The sequence below is a fragment of the Podarcis vaucheri genome (assembly GCF_965113315.1).
Source record: "Podarcis vaucheri genome assembly, chromosome: 1".
In the NCBI taxonomy this organism is placed as follows: Eukaryota; Metazoa; Chordata; class Lepidosauria; order Squamata; family Lacertidae; genus Podarcis; species Podarcis vaucheri.
This window is the reverse complement of record NC_138759.1, coordinates 8,904,182-8,923,680: the sequence shown is the minus strand read 5'-3', so window position 1 is coordinate 8,923,680 and position 19,499 is coordinate 8,904,182. Positions and strand designations below refer to the sequence as shown.

The following is a 19,499-nucleotide window of genomic DNA, read 5'->3' as shown; positions in this document are numbered from 1 at the left end:
CAGTATAAAATTCAGAATTGAAAACTGTTAAAACAGATTAAAGTCATAGGGATAGGGTTAGTTTAGAGAGAGCTGAGCCCAGGCTTGGACAAGACACTCAGCCAAAACTTAGCTTAGCTCAGCGTGCCAGCAAAATGGAAAGGCAGAAGTAAAGCAGCTGTAAGCTCCTTTCTGGGAGCCAACACACACACACACACACACACACACACTCACACTATCACAAAGTTTGGATTAGTGGGACATGCAAGCCAGGCCAGTAGGGTTCTGAAATACAATTGGTTTCATCTTTGGCCCTCTTTAAGAGCCAATTGAAAACATTTTAATTCTCCTAGACTTTTAGTGGGGACTGATGGGGGATATTTTGCTGGGTGGAGCTGCTGTTGTAAAGCTGGGGATGGTTTTGGCATTTGCTGCTGGATATTGACAAGTAGGCTTTGAATAATATTGCTGGCTGCTATTTTATATCGTGTTTACTGTAAATTTGCAAATTGTTCAATTTAGTAATGTTTTGTTGTCCACTCTGGGATCATGAAAGAGATGAAGGGTGGGATATAATAATAAGTACGGTAAATCTGAAAGCTGCAGCATATTACGAAGATTTAAGATTTTATTGTTTCCCCAAATTTTATTTAGAAAAACAGCTTCAGAATGAAGGGCTTGTGTTCAACAAGGAAACTGTGCAGCACTTTGAAGATGCTATTAAATCCATCAAGAAACTGGTAATGTCAGAACTTAAACAAGCAAAGCTTTGGGACACATAAAAAATAGGGAACTGTGCACTTCTCTGATTACCAAACTTCGACCTGATCAAATGAGTTGCCTTGGATTTACAGCTGGTTATTTGGGATGCAGTCAGCTGCCTCCCTAGACCATTCTGCTAGGGAGGGTCTTTGCTAGTAGATCTTCAATCTTCAAGAGCTATACATATACCGTACCTTGAAACTGACATTCTGTTCCATCCTACACCCAGGGCATTGAGCACCTTGTGTCCAGGATACCTCTATTACTCTAGAGCAGGCATAATATTGCACACAGGACAGTACCATAGCTGTCAACTTTTCCCTTTTCTTGCGAGGAATCCTATTTGGAATAAGGGAATTTCCCTTAAAAAAAGGGAAACGTTGACAGCTATGGACGGTACCATGATGAATGTGCTTTCCAGAGCTAGCGGTCCTGGTTTCTGTATGTCTGCTCTCAAATAAAACTGGAGTGGTACTTAAATTAGTGCAGGCATATCATGCTGAATTTCATTTTTTGGCCATGTGTCCATTTCTAGGAAGAGGAGAGGAAACATACTATTGAACTGTGGGAAGAGGAGACCATCAAAAACAGCAATCTCCGTGTCCAAATCAAAGGGTTCCCAGAGCTTGTAATGAAGGAGTTTGAAGGTATTCCAGAGTCATGGGATAATAGCATGTAGCAGCAGATATAATGTATTTGTAGGGTGTATAACCATTCATTTAAAGCATGATTGATTGAACTTAGGTAGTTCAATTTAGTGGCAGAATTTAAACCTTGGACCACAGAAGATGGGATATTGTTTTTCTCAAGGGAGCAGGGACATGACAATAATAATAATACATTAAAGAAAAAAAGAAAGCAATTATCTGTGTACAAACACTCTCTTATATATCTGCTTCCCCTCCCTTCCCATAGATAAAGTGACTGAAGTAGCATAAATAAAATGATAAAACCAATATATATAATGAGTTCTAGTATTAAAGCTCTGCACATTTCTGGATCCCTGATATAGCCATCAGTGAATGCAAATAGGTTACATGAAATATTAGATCAGCAGGAGGTCTGTTGCAAAAGTTCTTTTTCTGTTAGGTTTTGAATCACCTTGTTTTAAAAACTTACTGCTTCAGGGGGCAAAAAGAAGCGCTAAGAAATTTGTTGCATAATTATTACGGAGGATTAGCGCTGTGAGAAGAGCAGGATGCCCACAGAGGCAGCATGCAAAGTACGTTGCTTTATCAGTTGTGAAAGTTTTCCCTGTGCATGGACTGTAAACCCTGTGGGATTCCTTGAAAAGCAGGGGTGGACCATGACTCCCTGGGGGGGGGGTGCCCCAGGAACCTCATGCTGGAGAGGCAAAGGAATGCGTAGGCCTGTGTACATAGGGAGAAGCCATTGTATTGGCTTTAAGAGGGCAGCAGACAAGTTAACGGAGAATAAGTCTGGGAGCCAGAGTTGGCCCTCCAAGCCACTCTATCGCACTGGCACTGCTTTGCATTTTGAGTGGTTTTGCCTGGCTGGAATGTGCCCTCGAATTCAGGATCTGCATCTGACCCTGGGTTCTTTCACCCAGGTGTACCTATCAATTTCCTCTCTTTAAATGTAGCTACCCTGTGGGTTAAACCACAGAGCCTAGGACTTGCTGATCAGAAGGTCGGCGGTTCGAATCCCTGCGACAGGGTGAGCTCCCGTTGCTCGGTCCCTGCTCCCGCCAACCTAGCAGTTCAAAAGCACGTCAAAGTGCAAGTAGATAAATAGGTACCGCTCTGGCGGGAAGGTAAACTGCGTTTCCGTGCGCTGCTCTGGTTCACCAGAAGCGGCTTAGTCATGCCGGCCACATGACCCGGAAGCTGTACGCCGGCTCCCTCAGCCAATAAAGCGAGATGAGCGCCGCAACCCCAGAGTCGGCCACAACTGGACCTAATGGTCAGGGGTCCCTTTACCTTACCTGATCTCTTGGGAGTGTGTAGACTTCCTGATGTTGCTCTCATGGGATGAATGTCAGAGCGGCTACACAAAGCCAGGAAGTCAGACAGAAGCACCACACAGGGAATTTTAATGATGTGTGTGTGTGTGTGTGTGTGTGTGTGTGTGTGTGTACATGGGTGTGTGTATTTGTAAGTCTGTCTTACATTTCTTGTTCCAGAACTTGTGGCTGCTGCTCATCGCTATCGTTTTATCAAGATAAATGAGACTGAGACGTCCATAAACGAGATCTCCACTGCAATAGAATCGGCATATTCAAAGCAGACTGTCTCTAAAGACCAAAACGCCCACCTGTGGTAGGCATTATTTGTTCAACCAAAAACATAGCATTGGGAAATTGTCCAGCCTAAATTGTCCTGTGCTGAAAGTATCCCCGATAGGTGTCTTGAAAGCCCTCAAGAAAGGAGATTCTATAACATGATTAGATAACGTTGTTCCATCACAAAACTGCTATTAGTAAGCTCTATCTTAATGTTTAACCTAAAACTGCTACTCTCTTATTTACACACATTGGGCGGTATGCAACTAAATAGTTGTTTTTGTGCAAGGATTAGCACTAGAGAAATCGGATTTCCCCCTCTCTCCCCCCCTTCATGTACCTTGTGCTGTTCCCAAATCTTCTCCAGAGGGTTGGGAAAACCTCTAGAACAGTTTTAGGGCGAATGCTGGGTGTGGGTGGGTGAGAACGTTCCATTGTTCAAGGAGAATCCTTGCAGTGGGGTATTGTTTTGGTTGTTACTTTGCTTTTATGTTTTTATATTGCAAACCATCCTGTGATCCTCAGATGAAGGGTAGTATAGAAATTAATTTTTTTAAAAAAATGTGTGAACGGAACATTCACTCTATTGCTGCATTGCCTACAGCCCATTGGCTTGTGTCCAATGATGCTCACACAATTCCCTCTTCCCACTGCAACACCTTGTGTCCTTTGCAAAGCCACTCGTGGGGGTCAAGGGCCCCCCAGGAAAAGCCTGGGGTGAGGTTTCACTGGGAGGGGTGAAGTGAGGGGAATCAGGTGGCAGCTGCTTGTGCAGAGATCCATCATGTATCCCCTGGGATACCTGTCTTTCTGGATGTTCCTAACCCTCAGGAGAGGCATCTTAGGGGGCTGCAGTGGGAAAGAAGAAGTAGCACATTCTCTTTGCTTAAGCATCCTTGCATGTATACTGCATTGGATACAGCTCTTTGTAGCCCTGCCCTATCCTCAATCAATCAATCAATCAATCAATCAATCAATAAGACTCTCTTGCCCTTTTCTTGGTTGCATAGCATAAGATAAAGTTGCAATAAGGTGATGGCAAGTGATGGTACGTTTCTGCTGTTCTCTGTCACCATGAAGCAAACTTGCTGTCTCAACACATCCCATGCCATTCTTTTGACAGCGAGGAGGAAATGGAGTTGTGGGCTGAGCACGAAGAAGCTGTTGAATTGTTGAACGAGACGATGGAAGCGAAACATAAGGTCAACATTGAGATAAATGAGCTTCACAATATGAAAAAATATGAGGAGGAAGAAATTGGCAGGCAAGAAAGTGCCATCCAAGAGCTGAAGCAAATAATGGCTCAAGAGGCCTCTGAGTTTAAAACAAAGAAAGAGTGGCTATATGCACAGGTATGTTTTCTGGAATTGCAGTTCCATAAAGAGGCGCTGCCTTGCTCGGACGGTATCAGACCATTGGGCTGTCTGGTCCAGTATTGGCACAGCTGTCCACTGAATCAAACAGGTACCTGGGTTACCTTAAACAGGCGATGCCTGGGCAGTTTGTGAAAAGCACCTTACAATTTAAGGATAATTCCCCTGAGTGTTAACAAATCAACAGCAAGCTGGTCTGCTTTTATTTAGAATACGAAAGATCCATCTCCCCCTTGCTCTGCTTATATTAAAGTTGTTCTGACTGTAGATTGAAGAAATCAAAAGTAGGCTTGCGGCCAAGAAGATTGAAGGCGCACAGAAGAAGGAAGAATATGTAGAATTGTATAATGTATGGAGAGATATGCAGAGGGAAATTGCTGAGCTTCAGAAGGTAAAAGAAATGATGTATTTGGGTAATGAGCTATTTGGTAAACGAAGCATAATCTAATCACTGTATTTTTCGCTCTATAAGATGCACCAGACCATAAGACGCACCCAGTTTTTGGAAGAGGAAAACAAGAAAAAAAAAATTCTCAATCTCAGAAGCCAGAACAGCAAGAGGGATCGCTGCACAGCGATCCCTCTTACTGTTCTGGCTCCTGGGATAGCTGCGCAGCCTGCATTTGCTCCATAAGACGCACACACATTTCCCCTTACTTTTTAGGAGGGAACAAGTGAGTCTTATATAGCAAAAAATACGGTACTTGACAGAATGGGGGACAGGCAGAAATGATCCAGTGAGCGCTTGATTTTAGAATGAATTGGGGTTGCACACAGGAGCACTGCCTGGTGGATTAGCATCCTAGTAATATAATAATAATAATTTATTATTTATACCCCGCCCATCTGGCTGGGCTTCCCCAGCCACTCTGGGCGGCTTCCAAATGAATATTAAAATACTATAATACATCAAACATTAAAAGCTTCCCGAAACAGGGCTGCCTTCAGATGTCTTCTAAAAGCCTGGTAGTTGTTGTTCTCTTTGACATCTGGTGGGAGGGTGTTCCACAGGGAAGGCGCCACTACCGAGAAGGCCCTCTGCCTGGTTCCCTGTAACTTGGCTTCTCGCAGTGAGGGAACTGCCAGAAGGCCTTCGGTGCTGGACCTCAGTGTCCGGGTAGAACGATGGGGGTGGAGTAAATTGGGAACCGAGCTCCTAATATCATTGTGGGCTTTGGCATTGGATCGCCAACGTTTTGGACATAGCCCTTCAGATCTTATCTTAAGGTGATAGACAGAGCAGCCACAGGTTTTCCTGCTCGATCCCTCCCTGTTGTTCAGAATCTGCTTCACTTGCTGCGGCAAGCAGGACTATAGATGGTGGATCACAGTGCTGCAAAGGGATGGGTAGGGAGAGCTCTGAGCTTTAAAGGCTTTGTGCAGTGGCCAGGATCTCAGGTGGCCTTCCAATCTGTGCTTGAACACAATGTACTCGAAAGTTGTGGAATCGAGCTGTGAGAAGGTGGATGTTAGGAGAGGAGTAGTTTGCCCACCTTTGGTCCCCACCCTGCACTCAGCTCTTACCTATGGCTCCTAGAAGCTGTCAGCATTCAACAGTGACCACACCTCAGGAAATGGCTTTGACTGGCCGGCTAAACCAGGTGAGGGTAGTCAATGGGTCTCAAACCTTCATTGAATTAGGGACTTCCCTGCATGTGAAGACAGGCTCCTGCAGATTGAGCGGACGAGACCAATAGTGGGTCCAGCGGTCAAGAAGGCGGTTTCCACATGTGCTGTAGAGGGAAGTGAGGGGCAGGTGGGGCATGTCAACCTGGGAAGGGAGCCCATTTAGGAGAAGGAAAACTGTGATCTTAAACCTCTGCTGCCTTGTGGAACATCTTTGAGTGAAGAAAAGGCTAAAGAGTAAACCCTACACAGATCCAGAGTGGAGTCCCTACGATGGTTGGGTGGCACTTTGTACTCCTCCTTCTGGCAACTTTTGTAGCAAGCTGGTGCCAGACGTATTGCTCTGCTTTCCTTTGGACCACATCAGCGAGGCCGAGAAGGGGGGGGGGTCTCAGGACCTCCATACATACTGCCCAGGTTTGCCCCCTGCGAAGGTTACTTCAGTGCTGCTAATGCAGTGGTTTGACTTCACCCCTAGAGGCACACTTCATTGTCTCTTGAGACAGAGAGATGCCAGCAACGAAAATTTGGCCAGTCAATTTACAATATTTGCCTGATCAGGAAGAACTTTCTGATGCTAAGAGCTGTTTGACAGTAGAACGGTTTCCCTCTGAAAGTGGTACATGGTACACGCTCCTTCCTTGGAGGTTTTAAAGCAGAGGTTGGGTGGCCCTCTGCCATGGATGCTTTAGCTGAGATTCCTGCGTTGCAGAGGGTTGGACCTCAGGGTCCCTTCAATCTCTACAGTTATGATTCTATATGATTCTAGGACCAGTGTGCTAAGCCTGGTTTTAATGCGAAAACCACCCTGAGCTTGTTTGGATTGCAACCATAATTCCAAATACAAATCTAAATAATCACGCTGTTCATGCCTGAAGAGACGCACATCTCTCTTAAAGCAAAGACACAATACTTCAATAGGAGTGTTAGCAGTTCTGAATTTTACTTTTGCATTTGGTAGCTCCACAGTTCTCAGAGGGATGAGCTATCAGAACTCTTCAAGAACATCAGACAACTAATTAAAACATATGAAGCAAAAAAGGCAGAGAAGGAGGATCTCATAAAAAAAAAGTAAGCAATTTTTTACATTTCTTACATTTTTATACGATTTTTTAAAATCTATTTAGTTTAAAAGGCCAAACAATTGCTCTGGTATGAAACAAGATATGCTGCATTTATTATTTTCCCAATCCATAGGTTTCAAGGCACAACAGAAGCTGCTTTATTACACCAGATCAGACTATACATGCATCCTGGTCAGCGCTTTCTGCATTGACTAGTGACAGCTGTCCAGGATTTCAGATGGAGAAAGGCCTTTCTAATGACATGTTCCCTTCTCCTTTTTAACGGCAAATCCCAGAGGCTGAACCTTCAAGCTGAGCCTGCATTCTGCTGATGAGCTCCAGCACCTCTTTTGTGCAAGTGGGTGGGGTTCAAGAACAAGAACAATAATAACCATTCACATTAAAGTGGGGTGCAGAGTGGGGAGACAAAGGACCATGCTGCCTAGGGAAGGTTAGGCTGCAGCCCTGGGCATAAGCTCCATTAAAAACAAGAGGACTTATTTCTAGTGAGTAAGCAAATATAAGATTGCTCCTGTTCTTCTTCTTTGGAGATCACTTGTAGCCAAGTAAAATTGCCTTCCATGAACACAGTCTTAACAGTGAGTCCATAAGTGACTGTGAAGGCCAATTCTGGATCCACATATTCTTCCACAGTGGGGACATAGGTTTCCTGGCGGAAGTTGATCACGGTGAGGGTTTGCCAAGTGTGCCTTCCTCTTAGCATGTTTCTCCCTTCTTGAGTTTGAGTGTCTTCAAAGCCCATGACACCTTTGGTCAAGGCTGTTCTCCAATTGGAGCGCCCGCAGGCCAGTGTTTCCCAGTAGTCGGCTTCACTCACAAGCCCACTCACCACGACAAGGTGATGATCCAGCGAGTATGATTGCTCTGTTAGTCTTCCAGCTGCAAGGCCAATACCTGACTCTCATTTTTACGTATTGCTAATAATTCTGATACTGCAGTGCTCTTAAAATGGCAGCATACAACATCCAATGGATGGCAGTTCCTTCCTTTGCGCAGAAATAGCTTGTCTTAATTATTCTACGTTATTCTTCAGGTCTCATCTTACACATGAGGCAGCTAAAATGGGTACAGACTTCGATCAGGAAGCAGAAGCGCTGCGACAACGGATAGAGGAGGTATGAAGACAAGGATATGTATCCTTTGACAAGCTGTTCTCCTGACTCGAGAAATATTATAAAGCGGGGACTATTGGCCCCAGTCCAACAGGGTGCACAGTTCCCTTTTTAAAAGGGCTCTAGCTGTGCTGATTGATTTGCAGGGCTGGGGCGGGATTAAGTCCAGATTTTGTTCCACCCTCGAAGCAACTGCGGTGGCGTAATAGCGGCTTCTTTCACAGTTAGACAAAACCCCGGCTACTGACTTGAGCTAGAGAATTGCCATGCAGGTCCCCGTTTGCCAAGGGATTTCTCCTAACTCCCAGGCATAGCTGTCAGTCCCGTTATTTCATTCAATTAAATCATAGATTGGCCACATTGAGAACTAGATTCGATGAGGTTTCGGTCTATTGTTATGTTCTGTGGTTCTCTGAAAGTGTAACTTTTTGACGATTTTGTTCAGTAAAATTAACCAGCACTGCAATTTGTTTCTAGGCTGAAGAGAAGCTGGCAACGATTATGCAAGCCTATAGAAAGCTAAAAAACGAAAACAATGCTCTCAGCACACAGTTTAATATTTTATCTGAAGAGGAAGATCAGGCCTGTGCTCTAAGAGACCAACTTGCGGAAGAGTACAGTGACTTTTAGTGACTTGTTGAATGCTACTAGAAGTACAAGGTTCTATTGTAGTGCTCCATGATAAGGAACCCAGCTCTTTGAATGAGATTTCTTCTGTGGAGAAGAAAACTCTATAGTGCATTGAATTACACTTCACTTAAGAACGTGTGAATCAAATGCAAGGGCAGAGATTGTTAAAAGTTCAAAAGTGGTCCTTTAATACAGTTTGTAAGTCGCTATAGGGATGTCTTGTGTGATTTGGGCAGAGATGTCCTCCTAGTTCCCATGCCCTACTGTTAATAAGTATGTAACTAAGCCTAAGCATGTGAAATTGAAACAACTGTAAATTGCTTCTGTATTTACCCCTGCCTCCATTTCTCCCCATGTCAAATTTTGGAGCAGGGACGTACTCTCTTGTAATCCGTAAAGCACCTCGCCCCCTGAAGCTAGTCGTCACCATTAATTTCAGTGGGGATAGCTGAATACAACCCACTGAATTCAAATAAAGCTTTCAGGGTGGACTGCTTGTAAATGAACAGGTTTGCAGGAGATTTGTTCTCTGAAGCAGAATGCTGGCCAGTTTCAAACTACCCATTCCCCAGTGCTGATGGTTGCTAGCCCAGGCTGGCTAATGGGGTTGTCACAGAAAACAGAGCCATCGTGCCACCACAACAATAAACCCCTGAAGCAGGAACTGAGGTACTACTACTACACTACTACTACTACTAATAATAATAAATTTTATTATTTTAATGCTGCTCATCTGACTGGCTTGCCCCAGTCACTCTGGGCGGCTCCCAACAGAATATTAAAAACACAAGAAAGCACCAAAGATTAGAAACATCCCTATACAGGGCTGCCTTCAGATGTTTTCTAAAAATCTGATAGTTGTTTATTTCCTTGACATCTGATGGGAGGGCCTTCCACAGAGTGGGTGCCGCTACTGAGAAGGCCCTCTGCCTGGTTCCCTGTAACTTCACTTCTCACAGTGAGGGAACCACCAGAAAACCCTTGAAACTGGACTTTAGTGTCCAGGCTGGATGATGTGGGTGGAGATGCTCCTTCAGCTATCTAAGGCCACGGCCGTTTAGGGCTTTAAAGGTCAGCACCAACACTCTGAATTGTGTTTGGAAATGTACTGAGAGCCCAGTGTAGATCCTTTAGGATCGGTGTTATATGGTCTCAGCCACCACTCCCAGCCACCAATCTAGTAATTGCATTACCACCATATGTAATGGGTTGATCCTACTAAATTAGGGGTGTGGCGCCTCATACTTGGGGTTCTCAGGCCTTTCAGTGCAGCTTCCATAGCTTTCCCCAGTTGGTTCTCCTGCCCCAGGCCTGTTGTGTGATTTTGCCTGGCTGCAGTATGTCCCTGAACTGAGATCATGCCTCCTGCTTTCCTGGGAGGAAAGAGGCATGTGTTAGAAAAACCTGTGACCTTTGCATGCCTACTATTTAAAAGTCATATTGTTACTCCATTCACTTCTGCCTCCAGCCCTGCTTGCCACCAGCATGCAGACCCTAGACTGTTGCCTGTGAGTCAGTATATTCCTTGAGCTGGAAGAAAGTTCCTCACCCATGTCTGGAATTTGTGGCTGCTTCTGGCTTCTTCTCTGCAGTCCCATAAGGGGAAGTTCATTTCAGAACATCCCGTGTGAATTAGGCAGAAATGCCCTTTGAAGTCATTGGACACCAATGTAATTGGAATCCTGTGGCATGTCTGGTGCTGTAATTTCACCATAGGTTAAAAGTGGTGTTTGGGGGGAAAGCATTATTATTATTATTATTATTATTATTATTATTATTTTATTATTTTATTAGAATTTATTTACTGCCCTATACCCAGAGGTCTCAGGGCGGTTCAGGCCTTCCTTTGTTCTCATCATCCTTATGTAAACAAACTAGTCTTGAATCCATCTCCTGAGTATATTTTATTATGGTTATTATTATGAGCTAGGGTATCTCAGTTGGTAGAGTATGAGCCCCATTTTGGGCAAAGGTTGCCTGCATTGCAGATGGTTGCACTGGAAGACCCTTGCAGTCCCTTCCAACTCTACAATTCTATGATGCTATTATCATGACTTGGGAATTCTAGGAATTGACCAGCTCTTACCTATCTTGATTGTCCTGTATCATATTTTCATATGTTGTAAAACTGCCCCCCCCAAATATTTTTTTAAAGTAATCTTTTAATGAAGAGAAATAAATATCTCAAATAAATTGCACATGGCCAGATGTGTAACTGGCTCTTCCCTTGCCCTTCCCTTGTTAGATTTGAGAAGTTGTCCAACAAGCTCACCGAAAAGCTTGACCTTGTAGCAAAGCGCTTGATGGAGTTGAGAGACCTGGAGGAGGAGACGGATCGCCTGCAGAACCTCTATGAGTAAGTTCCATTCTGAGTGCTTACCTGTTCATAGACCATCAGTGGCTGCTGACCCTGATATAAATGCTCCACATCTAGTGCGGAAGGCATCACGCCTCCAAATAACGGTTGCTTGGAATTGCAAGCACTGGGAGCGCCGTCTCATTCAGGTCTTGCTTGCGGGTTTCCCAGAGGCATCTGGTTGGCCAGTGGTGTAGCGTCAGGTGCTGGTGCCCGGGGCGGGGTAAGTGTGGCGCCCCTGGTGGACTGGGCAACCTAGTGGTGCTGGGCTGCCGAGCAAGGAACTTACTCGCAAGCCAGAGCCCAGCAGAGGAGAGAGACATAGATATTCTGCCACTGTCTCTCATTCTCGCCTGCCCCTGGTTCAGGCCTGACCCGGGAGTGGAGCTCCAGGAGGGTGGCACTGGGTTGTTGCGCGAGGAACCTCCTTGGCACCAGAGCCCAGCGGAGGAGAGGCGCCCGGGGGTGGGGCACGCTAGGACATCCCTTCACTGGTCTTGAGAGGGAGACGCTGCAGCTACCTCAGCCCCAAAGGCCTGGCCTGGGCATGGCTTCTCTCTCTGTGGCTCTGGACTAGAGGAGGAACCTGTCATGGGGGCGCAACCAGGCGGCCCCTAAAAAATGTGCCCAGGGTAATGCCCTCGGCCCCGCCCACACTAGGCCTCTGTGGTTGGCCACCGTGAGAATGGGATGCTGGACTAAATGGATGTTTGGCCTGATCTACATCCCAGATTACTGCAGAGTAGGCACCTCTTAAGGGCCCTGTGATAACGGATCAAAATAATATTGTTTTAGTCTTGGAAGAAAATTACAACCGAGCCTCCTTAGTTCAATGTTATCCCACTAGATTGCGCACATGAGGGGCCCCCTGAGATTTTGACTGCCTAGGGCCACTATCACTGCTTGGTGGTAGTAGCTGGAGAATGCTACTCCGCTTTGGGAGGAAATCATAGAAAAATTGATTATTCAGTGTCACACTTCTCGTTTCAGTTCCTCACAGACCGGCTATAGCAGAGAGCTAGGAGGTTTAGAGGTAACATTGAACAAAGAAGCTGAGAGAAGGTAAAATATTATCTGAAAGTAAAATATTGCACTAAAGACTTTCAGGACGTTTGTGTCAGATTCATAAACATACATGTGCAATTCCCTTGATGCTGCCAAATAAATGTTGTTAGGGTGGAACCTCTGGTTACGTCTCGTCCTCCTTACGAATGCTTCGGGTAATGAGCTCCGCTAACCTGGACGTAGTTGCTCCTGGTAGCGAACTTTACCCCGGGATGCGAGTGGAATTCGTGTGGCAGCAGCGCGGTGGCTGCGGGAGGCCCCATTAGCGAAAGCGCACCTCAGGTTAAGAATGGACCTCCGGAACGAATTAAGTTTGTATTTAGGTCTGGATATCAAACTACCCTTTCCCAATTCATAGAATTGTGTATTGTAAACACAGGTACAGGTGCTAGATTTTCTGTGCCTATTGGGTCAGGCTTTGTTTTCTTTTTCTCCCAATCAGCCTTAGCCCCACCAAACCTACAAGCACACCCTTGCCAAGGTGCAAAATCCCCTGTGCAACTTGCAGAATTTGAACCACTGAGGACCACAGAATTCTCCATTAGCCAAATGGAAATCCTGGTCAGAAATGGAAAAGTGCAGTTGATTTAAGGCAGTGGCTATGCAGAAGGCTTAATAATTGCAAGAACACTTAGAATATAGATTGGGGACCTCTGCCTTGGTCAGACCACACCTGGAAAACTGTTCTGATTTAAGAGCAATATTGAAAAGCTGGAAGGTGTGCAGAGGAGGGCAACCAAGATGATCAGGGGTCTTGGAAACCAAGATTTATGATGAATGGTTGAGGGAGTTGGGGAGGTTTAGCCTGGAAAAGAGGAGACTGAAAGGAGATAGGATAGCCATATTCAAATAACTCAAGGACTGCCCCATGGAAGATGGAGCAAGTTTGCTTTCTTCTGCTCTGGAGGGTAGGACTCCAGCCAGTGGATTCAAGTTACAAGAAAGGAGATTCTGACATCAGGAAGAACTTTCTGTCACACACTCTCCCATAGGAACCATTTTGTGACTGGCGCCCCCAGCACTCCCCCCAAATTCAGAATGTCCCCACTCGTCCAACAAGTTTGGCATCCCCTGTATAGAGATCTTTCTCAGCCTGCATATTATTGCTTGTTGTTTGCCTCCCTGGGCTCCTTTGGGAGGAAGGGCAGTATACTGTATATATTTAAGCACAAGTAAATTAATTAGACTAAATTAGTGCTCTCTTTTTCTGGAAAGCTTTCTCTGTTCCAAATATCCTGTTCTTTTCTGGGACTGTGGCGGTTGTTGTTTTTTAAAATGATGAAACATTGGAGATACCTTTCAAAACTGTCTCTTCAGCTGCTTTATTTTAAGAAATAACTCTTGATCTCCGAGTTACCGTGTACAAAAAAGCACTTTGAACATTTGCAACTGCTGTGTTGTTACCATAAACATTATCAGCATCAGGAGATCCTTTGTACAAGAAAGGTGACCGAACCCAACATCACTGTTCTAATTGACCGCTCTGTTTAACACTGTGATGGCTAATACGTGTGGCTCTCTTCCTGCCAGAGAAACGCTTCAGAACCAACTTGCTGAAATCACAGCCATGTATGAGAAAGTTGCGAATGATCAGGAAGAGTTACTGACAACTTCAAAGGAAAAGTCAGACGCTGGTAAAATGCACCTTAATACCTTAATAAAGCAGGTATGATACTGGCTTGGACTGGCTTGATGCAACGGAATGGTGGGTGGCACCAGCTGGGGAACCCCCAAAGGTCAAAGGCTCAGAGCCCAGGGATTGGGGTTGGAACTACAGTGAGTGGTCGGAAAGGGAAGACTGGGAGGAGGAGGTGTCTGAAGCTGAAGGGTTGACAGGGCTTGGTGAACAGGAGGAGTCTGTGGCAGAGAGAAGTCCAGGATCAGAAGCTGAAGCAGGGGAGGAGGAAGGCCAAGAGGCAGAGATGAGTCAGGCTGATGCAAGTTTCCCAGGACCAGGAGAGGCATGAAGCAGGAGGAGCAAAGACAGACTTGCCAGTGGAGTCTCAGATTGCTTGGGAAGGACCCAGGAGAGGAGAAGCCTTAAGCAGCTGTGGGAAGGTGGGGACATTTAGTCTCCACAACTGCCTCATAGAGGCAAGATCTACCAAAAAGAGTTGCTGTGTTCATAAGGCCTGGCACTCCTGAGCATACTTTGTTCCTTCTGGTAAAGAGTTAACTCCACTTACCTGGTGTGATTTATTGCTGACCCGCTCCTGTCAGATACCCACTACGTGCCTGAAATGAAATCACAGGGCTACGTGCATTTTCTACAGGTGAAGTGAAACCTGGAATATAGCAGGGTTTCATAACCTAGACTTGTGCTCTCCCTGGTTAACATTTAAATACACACATATTCTCCATCCCCACTATTTCACAGGAATGGCAATTATCACTGCCACGCAGCATTTTATTTTAGTGTATTTTTGGTCTTTGTTGGAAGCCGCCCAGAGTGGCTGGGTAAACCCAGCCAGATGGGCAGGGTACAAATAATAAATTATTATTTCTTCTATTATTATTATTATTATTATTATTATTATTATTATTATTATTATTTGGGGTGCATTGATTCCTCACAGAAACATGCAGTATATCTGTGCTGTATTTCCCAGGACTCTTTATTTCAAACCATTTCAAATAGTCTAGTTTAGCGACATTGGCAGTGGGTTCAGCTTAGCTGCAAAACATCCTAAGTGTAGACTGTTCATGCTTTCTACGCATGTACATATGGCATATGGTGGGAAAGTCACCCTGGAGAGCCACCACCAATCAGTGCAAACTGTACTGAGCTAGACAGACCAATGGTTTGACTCAGTATTCAACAGCTTCCTAGACTGTACACAGATTAAAGACAGGACCACCCATGCTCAAATACTGTATTTTTTGCTCTAGAAGACTCACTTTTTCCCTCCTAAAAAATAAGGGGAAATGTGTGTGCGTCCTATGGAGCGAATGCAGGCTGTGCAGCTATCCCAGAAGCCAGAACAGCAAGAGGGATTGCTGCTTTCACTGCACAGCGATCCCATTTGCTGTTCTGGCTTCTGAGATACAGAATATTTTTTTTCCTCCTCCAAAAACTAGGTGCGTCTTGTGGTCCGGTGCGTCTTATAGAGCGAAAAATACGGTATTTACAATCTTAAAGGCACGGCACAAAAGGAAAAGGGGATAGGGCAGGAAGAGGGAAATAAACTCAAGGACCAGTCCTTAAGTTACATTGTCCTTACAATGGGCAGCTTGAATGGAAACAGTTCATAGAATCCTGCAGTGCAGGAATCTCAGCTGAAGCATCCATGACAGATGGCCATCCAACCTCTGTTTAAAAACCGCCAAGGAAGGAGAGTCCACCACCTCTTGTGGGAGTCTGCTCTGCTGCTGAACAGCTCTTACTGTCAACGTTTTTTTCGAATGTTTAGTTGGAATCTCCTTTCTTGTAACTTGAAGCCATTGGTTCGAGAAAACAAGCATGCTTAGGGATGGGAGGAGCCAAAGTCCTCTCTCAGCCCAGCTGTGGAGCAGAACCTGTTTTCTCATCAATTCTTCCATAGAAATTGATTGAAATTGCCAGTCAAAACTGCGTCATGCTTAGAGCCAGACTTGATGTGATGGCACCAGATCTGTGAGTTAGGTGCTCCCCTCCCAAACACATCCTTCTTACATATGGGCAGCTTCCAACAGAAAATGCAAGAATACAGTGGTGCCTCGCAAGACGAAATTAATTCGTTCTGCGAGTTTTGTCGTCTTGCGATTTTTTTCGTCTTGCGAAGCACGGTGTCGGGAAAGTTTTGGAAAAGCTTCAAAAATCACCAAAGTCTTCAAAAACCTCAAAAAAGGCTACCACACCGCGTTCTATGAGTTGCTCCTCGAAGTCAAGTCGCAACTGTATTAACGGTGTTAAGAAAAAGGAAACAAACTTGCAAGACGTTTCCGTCTTGCGAAGCAAGCCCATAGGGAAAATCGTCTTGCGAAGCAGCTCAAAAAACAAAAAACCCTTTCGTCTAGCGAGTTTTTTGTCTTGCGAGGCATTCGTCTTGCGAGGTACCACTGTATACAGAAGCCCAGAGTTCCTTCTCAGTATGCTCAAATTGTGCCTCCCAGTCTCTTGAGGGCCAAGAATAGCAGAAATGATCCATGCCCTTGCTTTTATTCCCTGTGACTAGAATGATGAACTCACGGTAGAACTATTGAAGACCCAAGACATGGCCAAGCAACTTGCCAGCAAACTGCTTAAAAGGCAAGGTTACTACAAAAAACGTGATGCCAAAGTGGAAGCGGAAATCACTAAACTTGAGGCAAGAGAGCCATCTTTTTGTTATGTGGCATAAATGTATTGTCTGTAAGTCTCCAACTCCCGTTATCCCCAACCAGCATATTCATGGGCTGGGATGATGGCATCTAGTGGGTAACATGTTCCCTTTATGTGATTTAGTGCTGAGATTAGAGAGGACAGATCTCTGTGCCCGACATAGTATGATGTCAGATAACTGACATAATGGGTGTGTTTTCCGAGCCAAATTCAGAGGTTTAGTGGGCCCAATTGGCCTGCAGGGCAGAGATGCTCCCAACTTTAGAGGTTCCAAGTGTAGCCCATAGAGTCTCCACCACACACGGCACCAGATACTGACCTGTTGAGGACATGGCTTTGGTAGGGTTAAGGGCCTCAACACCACCCGTTCTTTATAAATTACTGCTGCACATGAGAGGGGGTCAGAAGAAGTGTGCTAAACTTGCAGCCGGGAAGGAATATTGACCTCTGGTCTGTAGCAAAGATGCCTGAGCATCAAGATGATGGGAGACACCTGACTGGGCATGGAGGGCAAGCAGTGGTTTGTGGAAAGGAGGCTCAGCTGGAGATGCAGGGAAGGGGTGTTCAGTCCTAGGAAGGGGAGGGGCTGTGTGGGCAGATGTCCTGCTGAGGTTGGGTCACAATGGGATGGATGGATGGATAGATAGACAGATAGACAGATAGAGTGGCTTCCCTACCAGCTCTTTCCTTCATCAAAGCTGGTGCAAAAATATATGCCCATGACCTCTGGTCATCTAGCAGTTGGAAAGTTTGGCCCAGCAACCCATCTGAATATGTCACTATTGCTTGCCTTGTTAGCATCTGTCTGTCTCAAGAGACAATGGAGTGTGCCTCCAAGGGTGAAGTCAGACTGCTGTGTTTGCAGCACCAAAGTGACCACAAAGTGTGTATGGAGGTCCTGAGCTTCCCAGACTACAAAACCCACCTCTTGGCTTTACTGATGAGGTCCAAAGGAAAGCAAAGCAGTATATCTGGCACCACCTTGGCTGCAGGAGTTGCCAGAAGGAGGCGTAAAAGGCGCCATCCAACCACTTTAGGGACCCAACTCCAGATTTGTGTCGGGTTTACTCCTTATCCTTTTCTTCTCCCAAGGATATCTTGCAAGCCCATGAAGGTTTAGGATAAGAGCTTTCCTTCTCCTAGATGGGCTACCTTCCCCTGCTGGGGAGCTCCATTGGCCCCTCACTTCCCTCTACAGCATGTGCAGAAACTGCCTTCTTAACTGTTGGACCCACTATTGGTCTCATCCGTTCCATCCGCCACAGTCTGTCTTCACGTGCAGGGAAAGTCCCCAACTCACCGAGGGTTTGAGACCCATCGGCTTAACTGTGCTGTTTTGAGAATCCCAAACACTTTGGAAAGGCCAGCTGTTCAATTCATCAGACCATTTAGGAAGCCCATTGCCTCTTCGTTCATTCCTTGTGTCCTTTCTCTAAAGAACGAATATCATACCGTAACAAAACTTACAGAGGAAAAGGAAGAACAACTGAAAGTTAATGTCCCACTTTCGGAGCAGTTGAGAGTGGAATTGGAGGAACTAAATGCTGAATATACCATCCGGAAGGACTTGTATGACGGTATGCCTTGAGTAGTTTCCATAGGACAGCAGCTTTTTCTCCTGCCTGTTTCTAAACTTTGTACATCCCATGACATCACAGAGCAATAATGAGCACAAGGGAGCGCAGGCTTCCTCTTCCCCCAAACCTTCTTAGTATATTGTATTCAGCAGATAGGAGTCGGGGGACATAGGTCAGGGATGGAGCCCGTGCTTTCTCAGCTGAAGTGCCTGGCGCCATCCCTGCCCTCTCTAGCTAGCCTGGAATGCTGCTGCCAATCTTAGCAGACAGCATTGGACCAGGTGGACTAATACGTTTACCCCCCAATTCAAGGCAGCTTCCTGTGGGGTGATGTTCGGGGGTTTATATTTTATGTACAAGACACAACTACTGCTTTTTAACCCCACTGGGCAATCAAAGCAGCTCGTAACATCAAAACGCAATAGAAGCGACTATAAATGCAGCCTACAACCTTAAAAACACAGCCATTAAGAACAAAACTATTAAAAGAAATCCACCAGCAAGTTATCCATCAAAAGACTGTTCAGTAGGCCGGGTTTTAAATCTTTTCTTCTGAGGCACAGTTAGAGGTCAGTGAGCTCTCCACTCCCTTGGCTAGATTTGAGATGGATTTGGGTAAAAACAGTTAACTTTCAAAACTTTGAATTAACTTTACGAAGTTCAGGGCCTGGAACACTCCTGGCGCAGAGAATGCAGCAAGTCAGGGGAAAGGGTCAGAGTGCTAGACACAGAGCCAAGAGGCCACTACCTTTGAGGAACTTAAACCATGTGGGTGGAGCACGTTTCTAGCACTCAGTTACCTGTCCATGGTCCTGCAGGCCTTCCATTTGATCCTCTTCTCTTGAACCCTGGATCTGTATTGTCTGCCTCCTTGCCTCCCAATATAATGGACTGTCGTCCTTGTTCCTGGTTCCTGCGCTGACAGCTGGCTGGACCCCCTACCTTCCTGACTGCCTATGGGCCCTGCTGCCTCAGGAAAATCCATGGGCCAGGCATAGGCAAACTTGGCCCTCCAGATGTTTTGGGAGTACAACTCCCATCATCCCTAGCTAACAGGACCAGTGGTCAGGGGTGATGGGAGTTGTAGTCCCCAAACATCTGGAGGGCCGAGTTTGCCTATGCCTGCCATAGGCAGTTGCAGAAAATGTTAGGGACTAGAGCCATTCTCAGATATGGGAATTAAGATAGAGCAGGCAGATCTGAACTTGTGTGTAATGAAAAGCTTCTGTACCTCTCTGGTCTCTGTTAGAGAGATCATACTGGGTTATTTGGGACGTGGGTGGCACTGTGGATTAAACCACAGAGCCTAGGACTTGCCGATCAGAAGGTTGGCAGTTTGAATCCCCACAATAGGATGAGCTCCCGTTGCTTGGTCCCTGCTCCTGCCAACCT

At 45.6% G+C, this 19,499-nt stretch overlaps 1 protein-coding gene across 2 annotated transcripts in view; it reads left to right on the top strand.

The window, feature by feature from the left end:
• Positions 1 to 19,499, top strand: part of CCDC175 (coiled-coil domain containing 175) — a 36,513-nt gene that overhangs the window by 3,811 nt on the left and 13,203 nt on the right. For both annotated transcript variants that reach the window (XM_082217588.1, XM_082217589.1), the window contains exons 2-14: positions 634 to 719; positions 1,277 to 1,388; positions 2,885 to 3,020; positions 4,107 to 4,335; positions 4,625 to 4,747; positions 6,944 to 7,053; positions 8,101 to 8,182; positions 8,657 to 8,793; positions 11,055 to 11,165; positions 12,156 to 12,227; positions 13,761 to 13,896; positions 16,385 to 16,516; positions 17,969 to 18,107. In XM_082217588.1, coding sequence (XP_082073714.1) covers positions 634 to 719; positions 1,277 to 1,388; positions 2,885 to 3,020; positions 4,107 to 4,335; positions 4,625 to 4,747; positions 6,944 to 7,053; positions 8,101 to 8,182; positions 8,657 to 8,793; positions 11,055 to 11,165; positions 12,156 to 12,227; positions 13,761 to 13,896; positions 16,385 to 16,516; positions 17,969 to 18,107 — 1,605 coding nt within the window. The remainder of the gene's footprint in view (positions 1 to 633; positions 720 to 1,276; positions 1,389 to 2,884; positions 3,021 to 4,106; positions 4,336 to 4,624; positions 4,748 to 6,943; positions 7,054 to 8,100; positions 8,183 to 8,656; positions 8,794 to 11,054; positions 11,166 to 12,155; positions 12,228 to 13,760; positions 13,897 to 16,384; positions 16,517 to 17,968; positions 18,108 to 19,499) is intronic.